Source organism: Rutilus rutilus (genome assembly GCF_951802725.1).
Source record: "Rutilus rutilus genome assembly, chromosome: 11".
Taxonomy (NCBI): Eukaryota; Metazoa; Chordata; class Actinopteri; order Cypriniformes; family Leuciscidae; genus Rutilus; species Rutilus rutilus.
The window spans coordinates 12338611-12362678 of NC_140216.1; the positions used below are offsets into that span (position 1 = coordinate 12338611).

General features: G+C 38.9%; 1 protein-coding gene across 3 annotated transcripts in view; it reads left to right on the forward strand.

Annotated features, from left to right (window-relative positions):
- Nucleotides 1-24068, forward strand: part of gabbr1b (gamma-aminobutyric acid (GABA) B receptor, 1b) — a 134781-nt gene that overhangs the window by 41900 nt on the left and 68813 nt on the right. For all 3 annotated transcript variants that reach the window (XM_084423814.1, XM_084423816.1, XM_084423815.1), the window contains 3 exons: nt 308-446; nt 4526-4711; nt 4808-4825. In XM_084423814.1, the coding sequence (XP_084279940.1) occupies nt 308-446; nt 4526-4711; nt 4808-4825 (343 nt within the window). The remainder of the gene's footprint in view (nt 1-307; nt 447-4525; nt 4712-4807; nt 4826-24068) is intronic.

Consider the following 24068-nt stretch of genomic DNA (forward strand, 5'->3'; position numbering starts at 1 on the left):
AAGTTAAAAACATTTGTGCTGCTTAATATTTTGTGGAAACCAAACCATATATACATATATATATATATATATATATATATATATATATATATATATATATATATATATTAGGATTCTTTGATGAATATAAAGTTCAAAAGGACAGCATTTATTTGAAATACAAATCTTTTGGAAAATTATAAATGTCTTTACTGTCACTTTTGGTAAATTTAATAAAAGTCCCAATTCATGTTACTGACCCCACACTTTTTAACAGTGATTATGTGATTAGATTTGTTGTAACAGAGTTATCTCTTTCTGGATGCAGATTCGTAGTGTTCAGGTGTTGCCGGTGGATTATGAAATCGAGTACATCTGCAGAGGGAGCAGAGTGATTGTGGGACCAAAGGTTAGGAAGTGTCTCCCTGATGGCTCTTGGACTGACCTGAACCAGCGCAGCAAATGCTGTATGTTCAACTCCTTTTGTTATCTGCAAATGTCTAAAATGTTTCTAGATAAAACATATCTTAAGTAGAAGCATGAATAGTTTCCACATTTATAATATTTTGGCTTTTGACTAACTTTTTGATTGAGATATTTTGTTACAGCAACTTTACATGACAATTTCATCCATCTTCAAAAACAAAATTATTAAAACATTGCTTAAGGTTAGTGACTGTGTTTTAAAGCTATAAATCTGGAAGGTCTTACAAGCTCAGTAAAAAAGAGGAAAGATGTACATCACGATGACCTGCAAATGTACTAAAATAACTCTAAATGAATTTTTAAGGAGTATAAAGTCTAGGAAATATGATAGATTAAAACAAGTGTTAGGTTCTTTACAGTTCGCTAGTAAACCTGTTTATCAGGGAAACGCATAGATCTGGTTTAGATTAGGACTTAATGTGAAAATGTCAACAGCGCAGATGATTCAGTCTGAAAACTTTCTCTTGTTTCTATCTCTCTTTCACTTTTTTTCCCAAAGTAAGTCAAACGTGTATATTTATCTACTGTATCTAAATGATAGCTAACTTATCCTTGATATCTGTTATTCTTAAATTAAGCTAATTGTAATTACCACAAACTAACTGTGTCCCAAAATTAATTAACTAAAGACGACTTTGGGTCTGTGGAAAAGTTCAGTGAAAAGCAGTGTATTAGTAATAAGAAATAAGCTTCAACTAGCTTAAACTAGATCAATACAAATTTTTAATTAAATAAATACATCTAACAGTAAAGTACTATAGTGTATAGGGAAATAAAATGTAATAAGGTAATGTAATAAAGACTAAATACAGTATTTTCCAAATAATATTTACACAAATTTATTATATAAATTTTTACTGCATTAATTGGGTCTTTATACATACATGTACAAATTTAATAAATGCCTATTTAAAAAAAAATGGATGGGGTTCCCTTGCGCAAGGATGATCATTAGTGCATAGTGCACAGTGTACAGTAGTGTACATGTAGTATGCTACATTGCTGTCACATGACCTCATCAATTCAGTGTCTATTTCAGTTATTAAAAAACCTTATCAAATCGAAATAGATGGTTAAGTCAAGCAGCATCGCATTCTAGTATTCCATGAAGTGTTATCTGTTGTGTATTGCACATATTGGCAAATGGAGTACTGTAAATCATCCAGGTATTTCATCTGTACACTATTTACATGATACAGTAGCATCAGTAACATTTTTAAAAACTTTTTATAAAGTAATATACTCACCAAAGCTTTGAGTATTGTGAAATATTATTAGAATTTAAAATTGCAACTGAATATATCCAGTCTTCAGTGTCACATGATCAGGAAACATTTCTTCTTAATATATTTATACAAACTGGTCAGTGGAGGAGATTGAAAATGTACCAAGTACTTGCTAAAAAAGCTTTTCAGACATATGTAAGCTTTCTTTTTAGAAATGTCAACAATACAAAAATGACAATTACTGTATACTCACGGTGGCTCTGGTGACTTTCTCTGGTTCTGAACACTGATGTTCTGATGCTTTGGGTGTGTGCTGATTCTGAGGTTTTGTTTGGAAAACATGTAATGTACCAGACCGCAGCTCTACAGATGTCTGTCAGCGAGGCGCCGTGTGCCAGTGCCCAAAAAGAAGCGACACTCCTAATGTAGTGGGCTCTCAATCCGGGTGGGCCAGGCACGCCTTGGGCTTCGTAAGCCAAGGCGATGGCATCCACTATCCAGTGGGCCATCCTCTGCTTGGAGACAGCCTTTCCCTTCTGCTGGCCTCCGTAACAGACGAAGAGCTGATCTGAGGTCCTGAGGCTTTGCGTTCTGTCCACGTATAGACGCTGAGCGCGAACGGGACAGAGAAAAGCCAGGGCTTGGTCTGCCTCCTCCAAAAGGCAGCGCTTGCAGGTTCACCACCTGGTCCTGGAAGGGAGTGGTAGGAACCTTGGGCACGTATCCGGGCCGGGGTCTCAGGATAACGTGAGAGTTCGCCGGGCCAAATTCTAGGCATGATTCATCTACTGAAAATGCATGCAGGTCCGCTACCCTATTGATGGAGGCCAATGCAACCAGGAGTATTATTTTACAGGACAGAATTTCTAACTCCGCTGACTGCAAAGGCTCAAAGGGTGGTCTCTGAAGTGCCGAAAGGACCAGAGACAAATCCTAAGAGGGTACAGAGAGTGGGCGAGGAGGATTTAGTCTCCTCGCCCCCCTCAGGAACCTGACAATCAGGTTGTGCTTTCCCCGCGGCAAAGCCAAAGGGTAAGACTTTGAACTGATATGCCCGCCCCTCGAACGCAAAGCGAAGAAACGGTCTGTGTCGAGAATCAAGAAATGAAAGTACGCGTCCTTCAGGTCGATCGATTGGGAAACCAATCTTGGGGATAGATGCACTTGAAAATGCGTTTCTGCTTAGCATCTTGAACGGCAGCCTGTGAAGGGACCGATTCAGGACACGCAGGTCCAAGATTTGTTGTAACCCATCGCCTTTCTTGGGTACAGTGAAGCACGGGCTGTAGAAGCCGGTCTTCATATCGGCTGGAGGGACCGGCTCGATCGCGTCCCTCACCAGTAGGACTGTGATCTCTGCCCTGAGCAAAGCTGGGGGACGCCGGGCGAACTGAATCGCATAGCTGAGTCTGATAGTACGGATGAGCCAGCGAGACGGGCTGGGAAGCGCTAGCCAGGCTCCCAGACACTGTGCAAGCAGGACCAACGGGACCACAGACGTACCCGGGGTGGGGCAGCGCGGCGGAATGCAGGGACCCGACTCGGACAGCATAGCGGCCTGGAGTGGGGTCTGAGTGTGTGGTGCAACACGTACCTGCTTCCGTTGAAGGGCAGAGTGAGTGTGCGGAGGCATCAGTGCGTCCGGGACACAGCCACTGCTGCTCGCTGGCAATTAAGTCAAGTCAAGTCAAGTCAAGTTTATTTATATAGCGCTTTTCACAATACAGATTGTATCAAAGCAGCTTCACAGTATTAAATTAAAATAATACATCAATGTTTGTTTCTAGTGGAAAACGTCCACGTTTGGTAATGCTGATCAATAGTTTAACCTTTAAGGACACCAATTTTCTTTGTGAATGAATAATGTATCGTAAATAAATAAATGTTCTTCCTTAAAATACAGGGTGCATAAGTCTGGACACCCCTATGTTAAATTCCCATAGTGGCAGGCAGATTTTTATTTTTAAAGGCCAGTTACTTCATGGATCTAGGATACTATGCATCGTGATAAAGTTCCCTTGGCCTTTGGAATTAAAATAGCCCTCAATGCAAATCAAACCAGCTATTAGGCTAACTGAAATAAAATCATGCATGAAAAATGCTCTCTTAATACCTCCCCACAGTGCTGAGGCACCCAGGGAATGGCCATTATGTACAGCAGTGCTGTAAACACTTCTTAGGGAACGCCCACCAAAAAACCGACACAGAAATTTAAATGCTGTGAAAACAGCAGTTGTTGAGCTTGAGCTTGTTCGCGCCGTCACACCAACACTGGATACAAGGAAGGAGAGAGGATTCTTCAACGCAGTAGCTTGAGTCTGTATTCAGAAGACCAACAGAAACTCAGCTCCAAAGTGAAAGACAATGTGTGCGTGCACCCGCTTCCTGTTCCCGTCCAGGGCGTGTGACGCGATTCACGCACACCAACGTTCATTGGCTCGTTCTGTAGAAACTCGAAGATGATAGGGCTCCCTGAAGTGATCCCAATTACGTCGTCACGTCGACGTTACGGCGAACGTGAGCGACTGATAGGGAAACATAGATCTTAAGTGAATATAAACCACCATTAAGCAACAAGTTTTCATTCAGTTAGTGTCTGGTATTGATCATGTGAACGTATAAACGTATGCTCATTTGTTTGTTTTGAAGCTTTTAGCATTATGGATTACTTGAGTTTGTTTTATCAAAGAACCTTTTGTTTATTGGAACCTGTCTGAACCTTTTTCATCATCCTCATCGGGACCTGATAATATAATAGTTCAATTAGATTTTGAAGGATCTTAAAAGGCGTACATTTGAATAACTGACCCTTTGCTGTTCTGTTTGCGCCTCAGTGCTGCCGTGTCCGCGGGTGTGGACGTCTCTGGAGAACGGCCGTGTGACGGTGCACCCTCCAGGTCCAGCTGTGGAGGACACAATACTTCACTACAGCTGTCTGGAGGGTTTCATCCTGGTGGGCAGAAACAGCACACATTGCACTAAGCTGGGCAAGTGGGACTCACCCAAACCCGTCTGCCACTGTGAGTATTTATGTACTTTCAATTACAGAATCAATTTTATAATCATACCTTATAATTCTGTTATTCTCTTTTTCCTGTGTTTTGCTTCTAATGCAGATGACAGACATTATACAGGTAAGAATGATTTTGTATTCTTTCCATTGTACAGTATGATAAGACCAATATTGTAATTATTAAGGAGACATGGACACTGGGTTATTCATAAATAGTTTTTGCACTGCTCTGATCTTTCACATAAATTAAATTTGCTCCTTGGGTGGATACATATCTAGTGTTATCTCTGTATATGCAATCTTTAACATATTTCTTAAATCATGTCAAACTGATTTTTGGCGAATCAAGTTATATATACATTGGATCACTTAAATCTTAAAAGTGTATTTAAAAAAAATTAATAATAATAATAATTATCCCATGATTTACTCACCCTCAATCCATCCTGTGTAAATGACTATCTTCTTTCAGACAAACACAATCAGAGTTATATTTAGAATATTCTTCCTCTTCCAAGCTTTATAATGGGAGTTAATGGGGGGGAGATTTTGAAGCCCCAAAAAATTAACCCATCCATCATAAAAGTAATCCATACGTCTCCAGGGGATTAATAAAGGCCTTCTGAAGTGAAGCGATCCGTTTGTTTAAGAAAAATATCCATATTTAAAACTTTATTAGCTATAATAACCAGCTTCCGGCAGATGAACCTACGCTACGCATACTGCGCAAGTTGACTTGTGCCACAAGAGTAACCCCTGACGCGATGTATGACTTAGGATGTATATCGTAAGTGTAGACGCCTCTCGCGGAAATAGGGCTGTGCAACAAACTCAAGCGCCTCTTCTCTTATATCGAAATCCTCCGACATTTCTCTTAAAAATTTCTCGTTTTAGACCTGTGTTTTGTTTTGCTCTATTCTCTGCGCTTCTACGTCCGTCATTGCATCATGCATCAGGTCAGGGTTTACTCTTCCGCCGCAAATTGCTGCGTACAGCCATCTGCCGGAAGCTAGTTATCTGAAAGAAGATAGTCATATACACCTTGGATGTCTTGAGGGTGACTGGGTGAGTAAATTATGGTATAATTTTCATTTTTGTGTGAACTATCTCTTTAATACACTAGTACAATTTAATGTACCCTTTAAATGTCAAATTAAAAGTTTTACTTCAAAGTACATTTTAAAGCTACAATATGCAAGAAAGTTTTGCCTCTAGAGGGCGCTACATTCCAAACAACAACAACGGCGTAGCTTGATGACGATGTGAAGGAGCGTGGAATGATGGGAACTGTCGTTTTAAACTCCACCGTGGATGTAAATCAGTCAGACGGGAATCGAAAAATCATGTTCATGGATGAGGCTAAGTTCTTTTTTTATAATGACATGCTTTTTGTGGCGAGGGGGGCGTGGTTCAGCGTGGTCTGTAATGGGAGAGAGAAGAGACGAGCAAGTAGGTCAAGTGCAAATGACGAACACCTGTGTCTTATTGCCGCGTGGAGAGATCGCTTTTAAGCCGCGCGCTGGAACGAGAGAGAGACTGAAGAGAAAATTGGACACAGAGAAAGTAAACCGGTGGATCCGAGCTCTCATTTTTGAACTGTTTTGTGCCGTCGCGGTTGTCACGGTGAATGCGCGTTGTGCACGACTTTTGTTTGTTTTGCTTTATTTTAATAAAGTACGAGTCCCAGTCACGCCGACCCGTCTTCTACCTTCCTGACTCTTGAACCTCATCACACTTTTATTTCATTAAAATGAATTAACCGCAAGAAAAGTAAGGTTTAATACTAAATTGGTTATCATAGATGTTACTGTATGTCTAATTCATTGTTGTGATAACGCGGCGCAGTTTTACGTGTTCTAAACAATTGTTGTAAAAGTACATTCGAACATACCCACATCATTTGCCAAAATACTGATTAATGTTTATGTATAACACATGCTATATTTATTTACATGGCCATAAACACCAGACGTGATAAACAATGTCAATAAACTAAACACAGATCTAAAGCAATAATACTTCCCTTACATAAACATAACTATTACCAAATGCTACATTTGGAAAATATAAAATTAAGCATGCTTTGTCGACAGAACCAGCTGCAATCGGTAAAGACTAATTGTGTTCCATAACGACTGCACAAAACAAGCTAACGTTTGTTGCTTGATAGACGCTACAACTACAACTTCCGCATTTGTCCAGGACTCCACCCTCCACGCAGTACGAGCGGAAACCGAGGGTAACGCGGATGTGACACAATTGACTGGCGACTCTCAGCTCCCCCTGCTCTAACGCCCCGTTTCTTTGGTTAAAATCGCAATTTTCTCACGAAATAGTTGGAAACATTTGGGATATTGTAAGTAATCAACTTAACAAAATATATAACACTGGCCTTGAGATTATGGGATATTTTAATGCAAAATTCTTGCATATTGTACCTTTAAATCCTTATGTTTTAATAACCTTTTGTTGTGCGAAGAAAAGTACACTTTTTAAAGAAATACAGTTTTATGTGTTGACTAACAAACTAAAGCACATGTAAAGTACTTCATTATAATTTTAACTGTAGTATGTTATGTGATGTTACATTTAAATGTGATATATTAAAACATACTAAACTGCATTTCATCATTGCAAAACTGTAATTACAAATATATTTAAAAACATGATGTACAAGTTTCAACAGAAATTACATTAAATTATATTTTAGTTGACTATAAATGCTTGTCAGTACATTCTGCAGTACACTTTAACCATATTTCAAAGAAAATAGAAATTATGAAATTATATATAAAGATATACTTAAGTCCTAATTAAGTGGGTCAAAAAGCACACAAAATGCAGCTGATTGCATTTAATATAAATTTAAACTACAATACATTTTCATTTAATTGCAATTAACATGCAAATAAGCGTAAAAAAAAACAAAAAACATTACATTAAGGTCACACTTAAGTACGTTATTTTAAAGTATATAATTTCCATAAGTACTCATTTTAACAGTATGTGAACATGTACTTTTTTAAATAAGGGAATGTAAACGTCTTTTTTTTTTCTTTATGTTATTATTTATTTTGAATTATAATAAGATTTGTATAATATATTTTTTTGGGGGGGGGGGACTGAAACTTCCTCTGGTTTTGAATCTTAAATTAGCATTATCTGTTTTACAATAGAAAACAATCCATGTTTTTTTTTTCAAGAAATATACTATTAAGTGGCATTGTTGAGTCTGAACTGAAGTACCTTGAAGTTCCCCAATCAAATAAAAGAGTAAATTTAAATTCTACTTTCCTGTCAAAAGGGGGCAGTATTTCATTCAGTAGTTAGTGAGTCCCTTACTAACCTGTAGGGGGCAGCATTAGACAAGTTAATGTTGGTAATGCAATACCAGAATCATGTCAGAAGATGGCAGTATTGAGTGCACAGTGAGTCATACATCCTTTTAAGGCTGCTATTCAGTCCTCACCAATGAGATCCCCTCTATACCATGCATATGGTATATATCATTTTTTATTTATTTAATTACCACAAAGGAATTGGGACTGTACCATCCAGTGGTGCATAATCCAACATACCACAACCTTAGTTTATATTGCGTACGAATTCCCCAATGGACTGCATGACCTTGACTTCCACAGGGCCAGATTGAGGTGAATGAATTGTAGATACTCGTCCTCGATGTGTTGGCATGTGCGTGTGTGCATGACACTGTGTGCAGATCAGCCCGTGGTGTTTGCTAAATTGATTAATGGAGGTGTCACTGTCCCAATATGGCAGTGATGTCTGCACACTGAGAGAGAGGGTGATGGAGGGCCGGCCAGCAGGAAATGAGAGAGGAGAGAAGGATGAAAATGAAGGAGGGGAAATGAGATGGAGAGAGGGGGGTGGGGGGGTGGAGAAGGGGCACAAAAGTAGGGGGCTGTGGGAAAAGAGAGATAGACAGAGTAGGATGGTAGAGAAAAAGCAATTTGGGAGGAGGGATGGGAAGAGTAGATGATTTATGCGCTACATCTACTTAGTAAATGGTGTTTTCTCACAGTTTTACCTGGCTGGACATACACTCCCAGGTTATAACATGCATTCTGACGCCACCTGCTTCTGCTAACATCCATGATAATCAGCACACCAGTGGCTATATACAGATCTAAATGAACCTTCAACTGTTACAGATCACATTTGTACTGTCTAATCTATTGTGTCATTACAGTTGTGTACTTAAAGGGATAGTTCACCCTAAAATGAACATTTAAGTCATAGATTACTCACCCCAGTGTTTTTCTAATGCCGTATGCCCTTCTTTCTTTTATGGACCACTAAAGGAGAATTTTGTGCTCATCCATATAATGGCAGTGAATAGCGACCAGCATCATGCTTTTTAAAAAAGACACAAAAGTATCACAGAATGATCCCATTTGACATTTGATTTTGTTCATGTGACTCTGTTAGCGCCGCAGTTCACTCCGTCTCACAAAAAAAAAAAAGATATCAATAATGAAGATATAAAAAAGATATCAAGATTAACAAAAGCGCAACACGAAATATAACGCCTACAAGTCCCAAAAATGTATCTGCGTACTTGACGGTCAGAATGACAGTTGACAGATATGAACGCAATACATTTTTTTTACAATGAACACAATGGATATATTCAACTCAGAATATTTCATATTGTATACCCCCAGAACACTTGGAATATATGACACGTGACTCATGAGTTTTGATACTTTTGCATCTTTTTTAAAAAGCACGATGCTGTTTGCTATTCACTGCCATTATATGGACGAGTGTGAGCGGGACATTTAAAAGAAAGAAAAATTCTTCTTTTGTGGTCCATAAAAGAAAGAAGGGCATTTGGCATTAGAACAACACCAGGGTGAGTAAATTATGACTTAATTTTCATTTTAGGGTGAACTATCCCATTTAAGGCTGCTTTGGACACAGACTGAAATCATTCAGTGGCAAATAATGAGCCAATCCATCCAAGAGGTCAAATGACACAAAATGTTAATGATGCTGACCGCAATTACTGAGTAGATATATAAATACCGTAGATATGACACCATAGCAAGCAACTACAACACCCTAGCAACCCCAAAATGTATAAATAAATGCCTAGCAATCATTCAGCCCTATATAACTTCCCATCTTTTTCTAGTTTGAAATCACATGGACATAGATGTAAATGTAATATGGGGTCGTTCAAACCACTAACCCCATTAACTAACTAAGTAGGAGTAATAATAATACTTACCTTAACAAGCATGGCTAATTAGCTGCTTATAGATCTAAACAATGACAACGTACTGCATTAGACTAGGGAGTATTGAAATCTCTGACATTGAATACACCGTCTAATCAATTGAAAATGAATACAGAATATCCACAGAAGGCTCTGTCTGTGGATATCATTAGGCTTTAGTGGCTGAGACAGGATGATGTGGTGTATTTTTTGATGAAATAGGTGGCTAAGAATGAGTGTAATGAAGGCTTTGTGTTTGTTATGGCTTTTAGTCATTAGACAAGCACACTGCTGCCCCCCGGAGAGAGGACTTTAAGAGACGCTGCCGTTCAACATTGGTGTGTTGAGAATGAAGCTCTGTGATTGGTCCACTCTCAACATGCAGCATGCCGCATTAGAGGATTTTAATTAATAGAGGATGCTCATAGCACCAGTGTGATCTCGCTCTCTCTCTCTTCTTCACCTATCGATGGAGCTCACAGCATGTAAAAGGTCATCATATGAAAGAGTTTCAGTGTACGTGTGAATGAAAGCGCCATGCTTGTTCGAGTCCGTTTTAATTTATTCTGTGTATGTTTCTATGCACCTTTGAATGTCTGTTTTGTCATCTCTCTGTGTGTGATAATTTCACGGGTAGCCAAGAAAAGGTCTCCCTCTGGATCGATTTCCCCTATGGCATTTACATGACATTCCGCCGTGCCCACTCAAACCTGGAACCAGTTTCTGCATCCGCAGACCTAATCTCATTCTCAACAGAGAAGTCAGTCGAGTGGGAGAGAATAAACAAGGGTTAGCTGGAGCTCTCCTCATTTTCTGAGTCTCGTTTTATTTAAAAGTGTTGATAAATTATTCAGGAACAATCGCAGAATGTTACAACCTGGAATTGCAGAAATGGTTTACACCTCCAGCACAGCGTGTCAAAAAACTGTCCTATTTGCAGTTTTTTTCTAGTCCATGTTAGGATGCTAACCCCCCTGCACCTGCAACAGCAGATATCACTAAAATAAAACAACCACAGCTACTGACTTGTCACATATGTTAAGACACCTGCCACATTAACTTCCAGAAAATGACACATCTGTAACACCTAGCGGGTGACGTTCAACAAGGTGCAGCATTCGTCACAGCTGCTTCCCTCAGGACAGCACACAGGCTTAGTAAACCACACTGAATTTTTAACTCTTGGATTATCGTGTTCCATGTTGCACATTGTTCAAGCCCTGGGCTATTAATTAAAGCTGAAAGGGATAGTTCACCCAAAAATTAATATTAGCCTCACCCTCAAGTCATCCAGGTTTACATGACATTCTTCTTTCAGACGATTACAATTGGAGTTATATAAAAAAATGTCCTGGCTCTTCCAAGCTTTATAATGGCAGTGAATGGTTGTTTCTGTTTTGAAGTCCATAAAAGTGCATCTATCCATTGTAAAAGTGCTCCACACGGCTCTGGGGGGTTAATAAAGGCGTTCTGAAGTGAAGCGATGCGTTTGTGTAAAAAAAAAATTCATATTTAAAACTTTATAAAGTAAAATACCTAGCTTCCGGCCAAACGGCCATACGCAGTCTACTTACGCCTAAAGCGCAACTTGTGACGTCGCAATTGTGACGTAGTCATGGTGTAGTGTAAATATTAGCAGTACATCGCATTACTCGCATAAGCTGCGCTTTAGACTTAAGTGGACTCCGTATGTTCGTTTGGCCGGAAGCTAGTTATTTTACTTTATACATTTTTAATATGGATATTTTTCTTACACAAATGCATCGCTTCTCTTCAGAATGCCTTTATTAACCCCCCAGAGCCGTGTGGAGCACTTTTATGGACTTCAAAACAGAAACAATCATTCACTGCCATTGTAAAGCTTGGAAGAGCCAGGACATTTTTTTATATAACTCAGATTGTATTCGTCTGAAAGAAGAATGTCACATACGCCTAGGATGACTTGAGGATGAGTAAATCATGGGCAAATTTTCATTTTTGGCTGAACTATCCCTTGAAGTGTGTAATTGTTTATTAAATGATAAAATGCTTCCTTCTCTTTTAGAGATTAATATACAGAGTGGTGTCTAGGGCATGGCTTGGCGGTTGCTGGGGGTTCTAGGTGATCTCAGATCTCTCTGATGACGCCTTCACTGGCGCGAGGGTGGGACAATGTCCTCTTCCCTCCAACAATCTGTCACTCACATGAGATCGCAGCAAACGACAACGATCCAGTCAATTCCCAATTGACAAAAGACCCATCAAGACCCGGCCTACATTTTTTTTCTCCTCATTCCAGAAACAGTTTCGCTCAGATTTATGTCACAATAGGGAAGAAAACCAATCTCAACTTCCGTTCCATTCTGACTTTAATCCCTGTTAAATCCCTAGTTAATGTTTTCAGGACTGTTCGATACCGAAACTGAACACAGCCGGATGTCTGTTGCTAAACTACCACACATTAACATTCTAGCAGTTGTTTCGTACTGTACACCTTGGCATTGCAGTTCAGGGTTAATGCCACAAAAGTGCTTCATAACCCAGGGTTAAAGTGATGCTAACAACAGAATTAGTTTGAAACATTGTTTAACCCAGTGTCCCTAAACTTGGGGTCAAAAATTTCCCAGGATTAACAGTAGCATGGAAAGCCTGAAATCAGATCCACTCACCTCCACATGCCCGCATGAATGTCTCACAGTGATCCCAGATTGTGATCCCAGGGCTGTAAGTGGTAAAGCCGCTTTTATCAGCTCTGTGATTTATCAGCGTATCCATTGACCTCCATCATACCAGCTGATCATCAGCACTTCCTAGGTTAAGTGGCTCACCTGCGGGCAGCGTTTGAGAAAAACGATCCACGTAGCATCCTAATCCAGCGGACCAGCTCAGCTGCCGTTTCTCCCCCCTCCTTCCTCTTTCCTTCTCTACGTATCCCGCTCACACTCTTGATTACCATGCAAAGTTCTTGTGTACGCTTAATAATGTGACCATTGATTTGAATTCTAATATATTCTCTTCGCTCTGAAGGCTATATTTAAAAAAATAATGAGTTGTACCTTGCTGATCGCATGGCCGCAAGAGAAATGATTGCATTAAACCGTGGCGTAAGCAGGTTTACTATGCCATTTATGTGCATTTCCTTTTCCAATTATCCCTGCCGCATGTGTGTAATAGAACCAATGAGAGGACTTTCTTTACAAGCTGATTCATAATGCTCAGCATGCTCCGTGCATCCACCACAACTGTATGTGAGGCGAAGATGCTGATGCAATCACATCTGACTTGTTACATGGTTTATCAATGTCTTCCCTCCCTCGAATTCTTGCTTTCCCGTTGGAGACTCTGAAAATACCTTGGCATCAATCCCTGCTTATTCCTTTTCTGCCTATTCATCGAGCCCCGTGATGGTGCAAAAGCACAAGGGTTCTCGAACAATGAAACGAGCGCTCCAATGACAAGCGCATCATAAGAGATGGACCATAAACATGAGGGATGGTAGAGCCAGGAATAGCAGAAAGGGTCCAACTCAACCCATAGAGCCATGGAGATTAGAGTGTGTTTTACTGAAGCATGGCAGATCACATTAACGCTACTGCATCCAGCCAAATGAGAAGGAGGGGGAGAGGAGATAAATGGGCAGGTTGGTTGAAAGTATACGGGATAAATGATGGCTGCAGAGGTGAAACTTTGGAGAGATGGTGAAGGCCACAATTACAAAAACACTTATGAGATCAACATTTTTGGCATCCAATCGGGCCATTTCATATGTGGTTTTAAATCTGATATACATTACCGTTTAAAAAAAAATTGGGTAGGGTAAGCTTTTTTTGTTTTTTGAAAGAAGTCTCTTAAGGCCTGTTCACACCAAGGAAGATAACTATAATAAAACTAAAGATATTGTTCTATAAATCGTTCTAAATATTAAAGAATAGTAGAGTTCACACCACAACTATAATTTTGGGATGATTTTCAGAACAATTTTTTACCCAGCTTATGAATGATAAAAACATTGACAGCCAATCAGAACCCATCCTGCTTTAAAGTGCTCGAGCATTTAAAGCGACAGACGACAAAACTGCAGTGTGTGCTCAGAATAAACAGAACAATATCATCCGCTGGTGTAGACTCAATATAGTTATCGTTATAGTTATCTTTATAGTTATCATTCTTGGTGTGAACAGGCCTTTATGCTCACTAAGGCTGCATTTATTTGATCAAAATTGCTGTGAAACAGTAATATTGTGAAATATTACAATTTAAAATAACAGTTTTCTATTTGAATATATTTAAAAAGTAAGGCCTGGTTCGAAATGTTCCGATCCAATCTGACTTCTGACCCGTAATGCTGCCTGAATCTTAATCATACACTGGTCGGTCTTTGGCCAGAGGAGAAGTGGCCCCCGGACTGAGCCTGGGTTCTCCCAAGGTTTTCTCCATTCTGTCACCTGATGGAGTTTTGGTTCCTTGCCACTGTCGCCTTTGGCTTTTGGCTTGCTTAGTTGGGGACAATTAATATTCAGCAATATTATTGATCTGTCTGCATTGACACCATTGCATGAGAACTGAACTGAGCTGGATGATGACATCACTGTTTTCTCCAGAGCGGCTATATATATAAATGAACTAAATGAATTACTTTTTTACAACAAAAATTAGCCATCACTGAACTTACTTAAGATAGACCATGATGCTATTTTCTTCTAGATCTGATGTACAGCAGAAACAAACTTTGTTGCATTATTTTCCTGTTATCACTGTAAAGCTGCTTTGAAACAATCTGTATTCTAAAAAGTGACTTGACTTGACTTAGATTAAGCCAGGATTAGGCCTTAGTTCAGTTAGGACATTTAAGTAGCTTTTATAAACGTGCCTTAGAAAAAAACATTACTGGTGTGCATCTTGAGACAAAACAATGGCATTGACATACTGTATTTTAAGATATGTCAATGCAAGTAGCTTTCGGTTAAGACAGCTCAAACATACATTGTAATCTAGGACTAGCCTAAGCCTTACATTTTACTGAACTTTTTAGTGTATATCTGATATCTATCTGGTCATACTGACCTATTTGTAAATTTGTTTGATTCTTCTTTAAAATCTGGCCTTTTGTCCTTAGAATTTTTCAGTAAGGTCATTTCAGCACTTACAGGGATTAGTGATTTTATTGCAGTTCAAATGGCCCCCCTTTTTCTTTTTCTTTTTTCTTTTTTGACAAACAGGGTTTTGTGGTAGCTTTATTCCAGTCCAAAACCACATCTGTGAATTTAAAAGCAGGAATGAATCCAAGTCATTTTGAAACATTTCAGTTGTGCTGCTCTATAATGTGTATTTTGGTACAATATGGGGGCTTATATTACAGAGTTATAAAAATGACTAAAGTGAGTAGGAGATCTTAAGTAAAAACAATGTAAGCAACAGGTATGCAGTAAAATGAATATACATTGCTATTGTGACATGACAGGCTTAAGTTACTGAATGTATGGGAATTATTGTATATGGAATGAGTAAATGCGTTTAGCCGAGCAATAAGAGAGAGAATGACTGATATTTATTTAGTTGTATATTTTAGAAATATTGTAGTCCCTCTCATCTGCATGTCAAATTACATATTAACCATCCTCGTAGCCATTCATTCTGTTTAATGTTTTATGCACTTAAGCCGAACTGTCCTGAAGAGGAATAAAACCTCATTGAACCACACAGAGCTGACCAATATCTATTTATATAACAGCGTATAGATCCGTTTGTATAACAGTATAGATTGGTTTTATACATTTTGTTGGCTATTATTTATTCGTCGATTATGTCCAAAAGGAATGTAAACAGACATTGTGCATTAGGCCATGCAGCCAAAGAAACTAAATCCAAAAACAGAAGGAGGAGGTGGAGTAGGAGACGGTTTGGAGATCAACCAAATTCTGCAAACCACATAGTTTAATCTTACAGGCTTTCACATCAAGTAGTTTTATTGTCATTCCTCTCATTATACAGCGAGTTGAAGAAAAAGAATGCAAACTAGCTCTACCAGAGCGCAACAAAGGCGATGGCAGCAATGGCGCGCTGGAATATTTTCTCAGCAAGACTTAACAGAGGTCGTTTGGAAACTGCCGTTACCTGCTGTCCGCTACGTATCGTATTCCCATTGAAAATAATGGAATAGCATAATTACGCTCTGATATGGCAGCCATCGTCGCATGCAATTGAATTAATCGAACAGACTGAGCTCAACAGTAATTTATGAGAACTGCATGCTTTAGAGCACTCCGCTTCTTGGCACATTTTAGCCAGGAGCGTTAACCGTCAGTGGGCTAGCGGAGGATTTAGAGGGACAGACGTTCAAAACAGCAGGTGTGTTATTAAGCAGCGCCTGGTCATATTTCACACTCCAATTCAGCAGAGCAGCCGAGAGCTGTGGTTGCGGCTCGCTCACTGTGCCGCAATCCCGACATGGATAGATTCTTCCATTGCTTTGTTATCAAAGCGACAAACACACAGACACGATTTAATACTTCTCAGTCATGAAAGAGAGTGGCGAGCTGTGCTTTTTCCTCCATGTTTGATCACGCCTCAGTCATCTCTGACGACTGAGTGATCTGTCTCCTAATATTCTGCGATTCATTTAATTCTGAGCGGCCTGGGGAATGGGCTACGATGCAATTCTGAACTCTAGCATTTAGCTGTAAATGAAATTTTGTGTCAAATCTAACAAATCTGTTTGGAGAACGCGCTCTGCAGCGGGCAAATAAAAAGATTACTGGGGTGATGAGAGGGAAGTCTTTGGCTGGATGCTGAGATCACATCCCAGACCGTCTGTAGGGGATTGTCTATTCATTTACTCAAAGTCATGCAATATTCACATGTCTGGTTTTGATTCTCCTCTGCATATTGAGTCGAGGTCTTTCGTTATTGGATTATGCCTTGTGAAAAATAACAGCAGATACCTTTGTTCGTCCTTTGTGCACTTCTGAGAACGCGAGGCATATCAGTGGCGCCTTGTTCCCCACAAATGCCTGCATGCGTTTGGTGACCTGGCAACCTCAAGGACCAATCAAGCTGCCCAGCTGTGACATGGCAACTAGAACAGCCAATCACAGTGTCCTGCTGTGACCTTGCAGCCGTGGCGTGGCACAGCAACTTGTGCAACCATGATCATTAGCCAGCAACCACCTGTCATGTTGCTTATTTCTGCTTGTCTGTGGAGAACAAAGAATCGATTGTAATTGCAGAGGATGTCTTTCTTCGCAAAATGATATTCTCTCTCTTATGAATATCATTTCGATGGGGTGTCATTTTCTTTGACACGTTGTGTCTTGATGGTGGGTTACAGCAGAGCTAATTTGTCTGCTTCTGTACCTAGAACCTCTCTAGGTGTTCTGAAATTTCCCCACAATTTAATGACCAAATAAAATCTGACTTGATTTTAGGTGTTTTGAGGGTAGGATATTAATAAACACTCTTGTACAGTATGCTATAATGCATGTGTACATTCCTGCAACACAATCCTGTAATTAAGGCTAGGTTGTAATTCAAAGCCCATAGCATATTAGTTATGCAATATTAGTTAAATGGCTGTGGAGCTGCTGTTCTTCACTTAAGCAATAGTGTCAGATTTCTCTAGCGGAAGGATCCAAATTCACAGTGGCAGAACGAACACATATTAACGTTATTGTATCCATGGGTTTTAAAGGAGAACTCCGGTCAATTTTAACATTGAGCAAATTTTTTTGTACATTTGGAGTGCTGTCAGTACAGAGAACAACGACAAAAATCTGTGTTTCCTACACCGTGTTATCCTCTTTTTAAAATTTGCACCCTGTTGACTTCAATGGGGCAAGTTTTAAACCTGCTTTTAGCCTCTTAACATCCTTGATGTGTCATTACAAGTGCACAGGTCATGTGAGTGATTCCTTCGGGGTGAACGCGGGTTAATCTGACTGCAGTAGATGTGAAAGATATGAATAAAAATTATGTTTATTCAGCCAGCGCAAATACCTGTATTTACATCCTGTTTTCGGTCGAAGTCCACAGTAGTCGATTGTCGAGTTCACGCGCGTGATCATAGGTACTAAACCTATGCGTGTGAACTCGACAATCGACTACTTTGGACTTCGACCGAAAACAGGATGTAAACACAGGTATGTGCGCTGGCTGAATAAACATCATTTTTTATATATTTCTTTCACATCTACTGCAGTCAGATTAACCCGCGTTCACCCCGAAGGAAGCACTCACATGACCTGTGCACTTGTAATGACACATCAAGGATGTTAAGAGGCTAAAAGCAGGTTTAAAACTTGCCCCATTGAAGTCAACAGGGTGCAAATTTTAAAAAGAGGATAACACGGTGTAGGAAACACTGATTTTTGTCGTTGTTCTCTGTACTGACAGCACTCCAAATTTACAAAAAATTCTCCTTTAAAGGGTTAGTTCTTCCAAAAATGTTAAAATAGTCATCACTCACCCTCATGTCGTTCCAAACCTGTAAGACATTCGTTTGTCTTCGAAACAGAAGTGAAAATATTTTAGATGAAATCTGAGAGATTTCTGTTCCTCCAATGAATGTTCATAAAGAGGTCGTAAATCTAATACATATGAATTGATCGGTTTAGTCAAATTTTTCAGAAGAGGTACAATCACTTTATGTGATAAACAGATTTAATTTAGGCTTTTATTCACATATAAGCATTCATCAACGCACACATCAGATATGGTAAACAGAAGCTCAAGCATGCTCCAATGAGGTTTATTCTTGTGTTACGCAGCACGTTTGAGCTTCCACAAGAACCAGTGAGGTTTGTTCTCATGCGTCAATCAAGTACAGTTGAGCTTTTGTTTATGTTCGCTGATCAATGTTTATATGTGAATAAAAGCTTAAATTCAAACTGTTCATCATATAAACCGTTCGAATCATAAGGACTCGTTTTACAATCTCTTTATGAACTTTTTGAAGCAACAAAGTGGTAGTTGCGTGTGCTGTCAATGGAGGGACAAAAATCTCTCAGATTTAATCTAAAATATCTTCATTTGTGTTTTGAAGATGAATGAAAGTCTTACGGGTGTGGAATGACATTAGGGTGAGTAATTGATGTCATGATTTTCATTTTTGTGTAAACTAACCCTTTAAGTGCATTTGGATATTGAAAATTGGTATTACATTTTTAAAAATAAAAATACAGAATGAACAGTGTTTTCTGCCAGTTCTTTTTAGTGAATCAAAACCATACAGCACAACTAGCGTAGACTTTGTTTTAGTGAATCTACACTCTTAGAAAAAAAGATTCAGTTTTGTTCTATATAGAACCCTAAGGTTCTTGATATAAAAGTAGAGAACCATTTATTCCAAAAAGTTTCTATATAAGAAGAAATGCCTTAAATGATTGTGCACTTTCATGTTTAACAGGTTATTTAATTTTTTTCTAGTGATAAAGTATGTTCACAAGCTAATATTCTATAAAATTAAAAATGAATAAGAAATGTATTAAAAATAAATCTATAAAATGATCCCATGATGGGAACCTCTAAATGTTCTATATATGAAACGCTTAACAGAACCCTTTAAGGTTTTTATAGAACATTTTCTTCTTAGAGTGTATAAAATACTGCTCAACCAGTGTAGTCACAAATCACTCTAATGAGATGGTTATATTTAGTGAATCAAAACTATACATCTAGACAGACTCTCAGTGCAACTTGTGTATTTCTATTCCTGAATAAATTAACCTTATGAGCCAGTTATTTTTAGTAAATCAAAAACATATTGCACAATCAGTGTTTTCTGATTCCTGATTCCAAAAATTGTTTGAAATTCAGCATCAATTGAAAATTTGCACTTTGTTTCCCAAATATGCCTTAAATGTATTAAAAGAACCATTAATGGAACCATTCAGGAATCAGAAACGCACCAGCATCGTTTAATACTTTACAATTCCCGTCTGGAGTTTTGAGGTTCAGAGAACAGGAACACAATGACAAAGATTTAGATCATTCCTTTAACTGTGAGCCCATCAAGCACAGGAGATCTGGCTGCAGGTCCATTTAAACTTGAATTAGATGTCGAATTACGCGGTTATCTCAGCATCAGTCCCATTTGACTCCCACCAACCTGCAGACAGTGTGGATATGGCTGTGTCTTAAAATGATCCATGCCTTTAGATCTGAAGAGAGTGGTTTAATTGATCTCATTAAGGCAGCAATGGAGTGCATCAGGTGTCTGAATTACTGGCAGAGACAGTGAAAGGTGGCCCACAGGGATGTCGGTAACCTGCTGCCAGCTTTTTCTGTATGCAGAGGGAGTGTGGGGTAGAGCTGCTGACCTCCACGTGCTTCAGCTTTGCGGTGGCTGTGCATGACAGCGGCGAGATTTCTCTCGAGATGCAGTTTTGCCTGATATTCCCCCAGTCGCCTTCAACCTTGACATTCTTTTCGAAAAGCATGTGCGGATATCCATACTAATTCCGGTGACATCCAGTCTGCTGTGTCGTGATCCTGTTCCTAGCAGCCTGGGACATGCAGCTCACTGCTCTTAATGCAAGCGTGGAGAAAGACGGGGAGATAAAGACACAGCAATAGAAGGACAGTGAAAAAGAAGAGTTCTCTCTCGATGTTGGCAAAGATGGAATACCAGCGTAGTGCTTACTGCACAGTAAATATACTGTATACTGACTGGAGCTGCATGATAATGACAAAATCACAGTTGTGATTATTTCTTTTAATTCTGTAGTGTAGTTGTACTACAAAATCACTGACTCTCGTGAACATTCCCGAAGTAATTACCCAAAAATTACAGAAAATTATCATCATTTACTCACCCTCGTTATGTGTTCCAAACCCACAAGACTTTTGTTCATCTTTGACAGACAAATAAAACCTGATAGATTTCTGTCCCTCACTTGAAAGTCTATTCCACCAAAACTTTTAAGATTCAAAAAGTTCATACAACGTAAAAAATTATCTATATAAAGGAATGCTGATGATCATGATTTTAATAACATTAATCATGATAGCCATAACTGATTATTTATTTGATCAATCATCTTTGAAAGACAAATAAAACCTGATAGATTTCTGTCCCTCAATTGAAAGTCTATTCCACCAAAACTTTTAAGATTCAAAAAGTTCATACAATGTAAAATATTGAATATATATTGGAATATTTGTCCTGATAGTCATTATTTCATTTAATAACTGTTACCTTGCATTCATCACAGTGGAAATGCAAGGTCAATTTGAATGCATTACATTGTAGCATACAGTACCAACCAAGAGTTTGAGGGTTTTCTTATTAGCATGGACCACCCAGACAGCAACACAGCAGAGCTGGTCTTTCAATATGTTAGCACAAGTAAGAAAACCTGGGTTAGGTGCACGCCAATATCTCCTTCTGAAACAGCTAATCAGGGTCTTCAGGATTACAACAAACCTCAAGGGACTCTGTGGGGTGGTGCCCTCCAGGAATATTGGAAACCCCTGTCTTATATCCAAGAGGAAATCGATAGAAAATGGCCCAGAATAGTTAATGACATATTTATTTAGCTAAGGTTTTTTTTTTTTTCTAGATAATATCTCTGGTCCGTCTGGTTGGTTGGCAACTGAAGCTCTGCCAGAGGCAGCTACATTAATATTAGCATACCAATTAGATCAGAATCCATTCCATAAGAACAAGTGTGAATAATAAATTAACAATCACAGTGTTGATTAGCTAAAAAGAGGCGAGGTAACAGCATATGGACTGTGATTTCAGACTATCACCAACTCCCTCACTCCATAGGCTTTAGCAAAAGTAGTCTCGCCCACTTCAAATGTTTTGTCGTGCCGTTGTGGTGATGAATCGAAAGTTTTACTTTTTTAGAGAATTATTTATTACAGAGAATCTTTCTGCACTGGTTTGGTTCTAATCGGGCGAAAAACCTTGGACTACAGTAGTTCAAAACAGTAGGTTTTGCAAAAATCCAATTTGGGAGGAAATTTTTCATGACGGAAATAAAATTAAAGTTATACGCATTGAGGCAAGGATAAGTGTTTCTCTACTGGTGGGTCGTAAGACTGTTTTGAGTGGCTCACAGAGTGTGTCAAAGAAACAACAACAACAACCATAGCAAAAAATATTTTTTCTAAATGTTTTTCTAATGCAATACTTTTATTTCGAAAGTCTTGTGTGAAAGCTGTTAACTCTTGCCTGAGAAAAACGTGTTGCCTGATTCAGTATCTTCTGTCAGATGAGATGTTGTCAATCTATATGTTAGTGTCATTATTCTAACATTATTTTAGTTTCTAACTTGTTAGTTATGACTAACGGTACTTACTTATTACTAAATAAAAAAAAGTCTCTAACCTCAGAAAAACAAACTTTATAGTACTGTCAGACTTTATAGTGTGTTGGTAAGTGCAAAGTCGCACTATATATATGAAATAGCGAGCATGCAACGTTGAAGTTACAGTACATTGTCAATTAGTAAGTCATGAAATTACCAAAAAGTAAAGTAAATTGTTGTATTTGTGGTAATTGTAGTTTCTGTAACCTTAACCCAAAATACCACTTTATTTTCACTTTGTGCTATTTTCTATGTTGGTGATGACTGTGGTTCATACCAACTTACTAACTTTAATGTAATAACAAATACTAGTTTGAGACTGCTATTTAATAGCCTTACCATATTGTTTATCCATCAGTGTTAATGAAGTAATGACATAATACAATTTATGTGTACGTTAAGTAGTGTGTGTGTGTGTGTGTTAACCATTTTTGAAAAGTAAATTTGCATGGTTCAAATTTCTAAAAATGTAACATTGAAATACAGCATTTTCACCTTTTTCACTGTTGTAGCGCCACCTATCGGCGATCTCCATCTAATCCACCTAATTTTAATGAAGTTTTGACATTTTGTTCAGGAATTATTGGTTTTTGGGTTAACTGGTCTAGAATTGAGCGCTAGCGCCTCCCTGGAGGCAAATCACCTCTCTGCATGTACCACACATACATGGGTGTATTTCATTTGTGACACTACCCCAGGCCAACCCCAGGCCACTAATACAAGTTCTCTGATATATAACCAGCGCCTCTAGGTTTTGATGTTGATGAGAATGTGGAAATCGAAACAGTTCAAGAGAGAGAGAAACAGAAAGGTGGCCTAAAATTTCTCAGTTCACTTCTTAAAGTGCTTCGCTTACAAAAGCAGCTCTTGTTGTTTAAAACATGTAGATTCCAGAATTGCTAATCAGCTTTGAGCCAGAATGTCAGCAAAAATAAATCGCTGTAACGATCTGAATTACCCATGGCACCTAGCGAAAGCCATATCTCATGTTTCTGCCTGGAGTTTCATTATTCATTTCAAAGTCTGCTTGATCATGGCCCATGTCACGCCTAACTTTGAGTATCGATGTGATGTAACTGGGCTTGTGCTGTGTTTTTGCAAGCGAGAGAAGTTGCAAGATCAATCAAGAGTGTGCTGGGAATTAACCGAGCAAGAGAAACGAGATAGATAACTGTAGCGATTCTCATCAACTCTAAAGATTTGTGAGAGGGTGAACGTGTTACCGAAGCCACTGAACAAGTAGAAAAATGGCACTCCACTTGGAGGAAAAACATTGGGTTCGGGGGAAGGTGAGGAAGAGAAGGATAGTGTCAGCCCATCAGTTTGGAGATACATTATTGAAGACTACAGTCAGGCGCACACAGACATTCCTCTGTGGATCATGTTTATCACGATGTATCTGCTGTAAGGTGCAGGATTAGTGTGAGCAGTGGCTGGGAGTTTGGAAATAGATGGTGCAGTGGAGATGAAGGTGTGTGGGAGAGAGGAACGGAGCATGTGATTCATAATGTAGTGTGCAGCAGCTTCTGTCTGAAATGATTCAGGATACATTCAATCCTTATATTGATTGAAAAACAACACAAAAAGTGAGTGACATGAAAACAGTGACTAAATTGTGACTGATCAGGATTCAATTGTGTGCCAGAAGGAAGACGTTATTGCATATGGAGCGTTATCATCATGGTCCACCTTGATTAAATTAAAATGTTTTTGTAATTAACTTCTGAGGAAGAGACAGTGATAGAAAGCAAAATGTGGATCGGAGGCGGATGGTTTGTGTGTAGTTGGCGGAGAAAAAAGGTGGTGGGAGACGGGTGGGTAATAAAACAGAG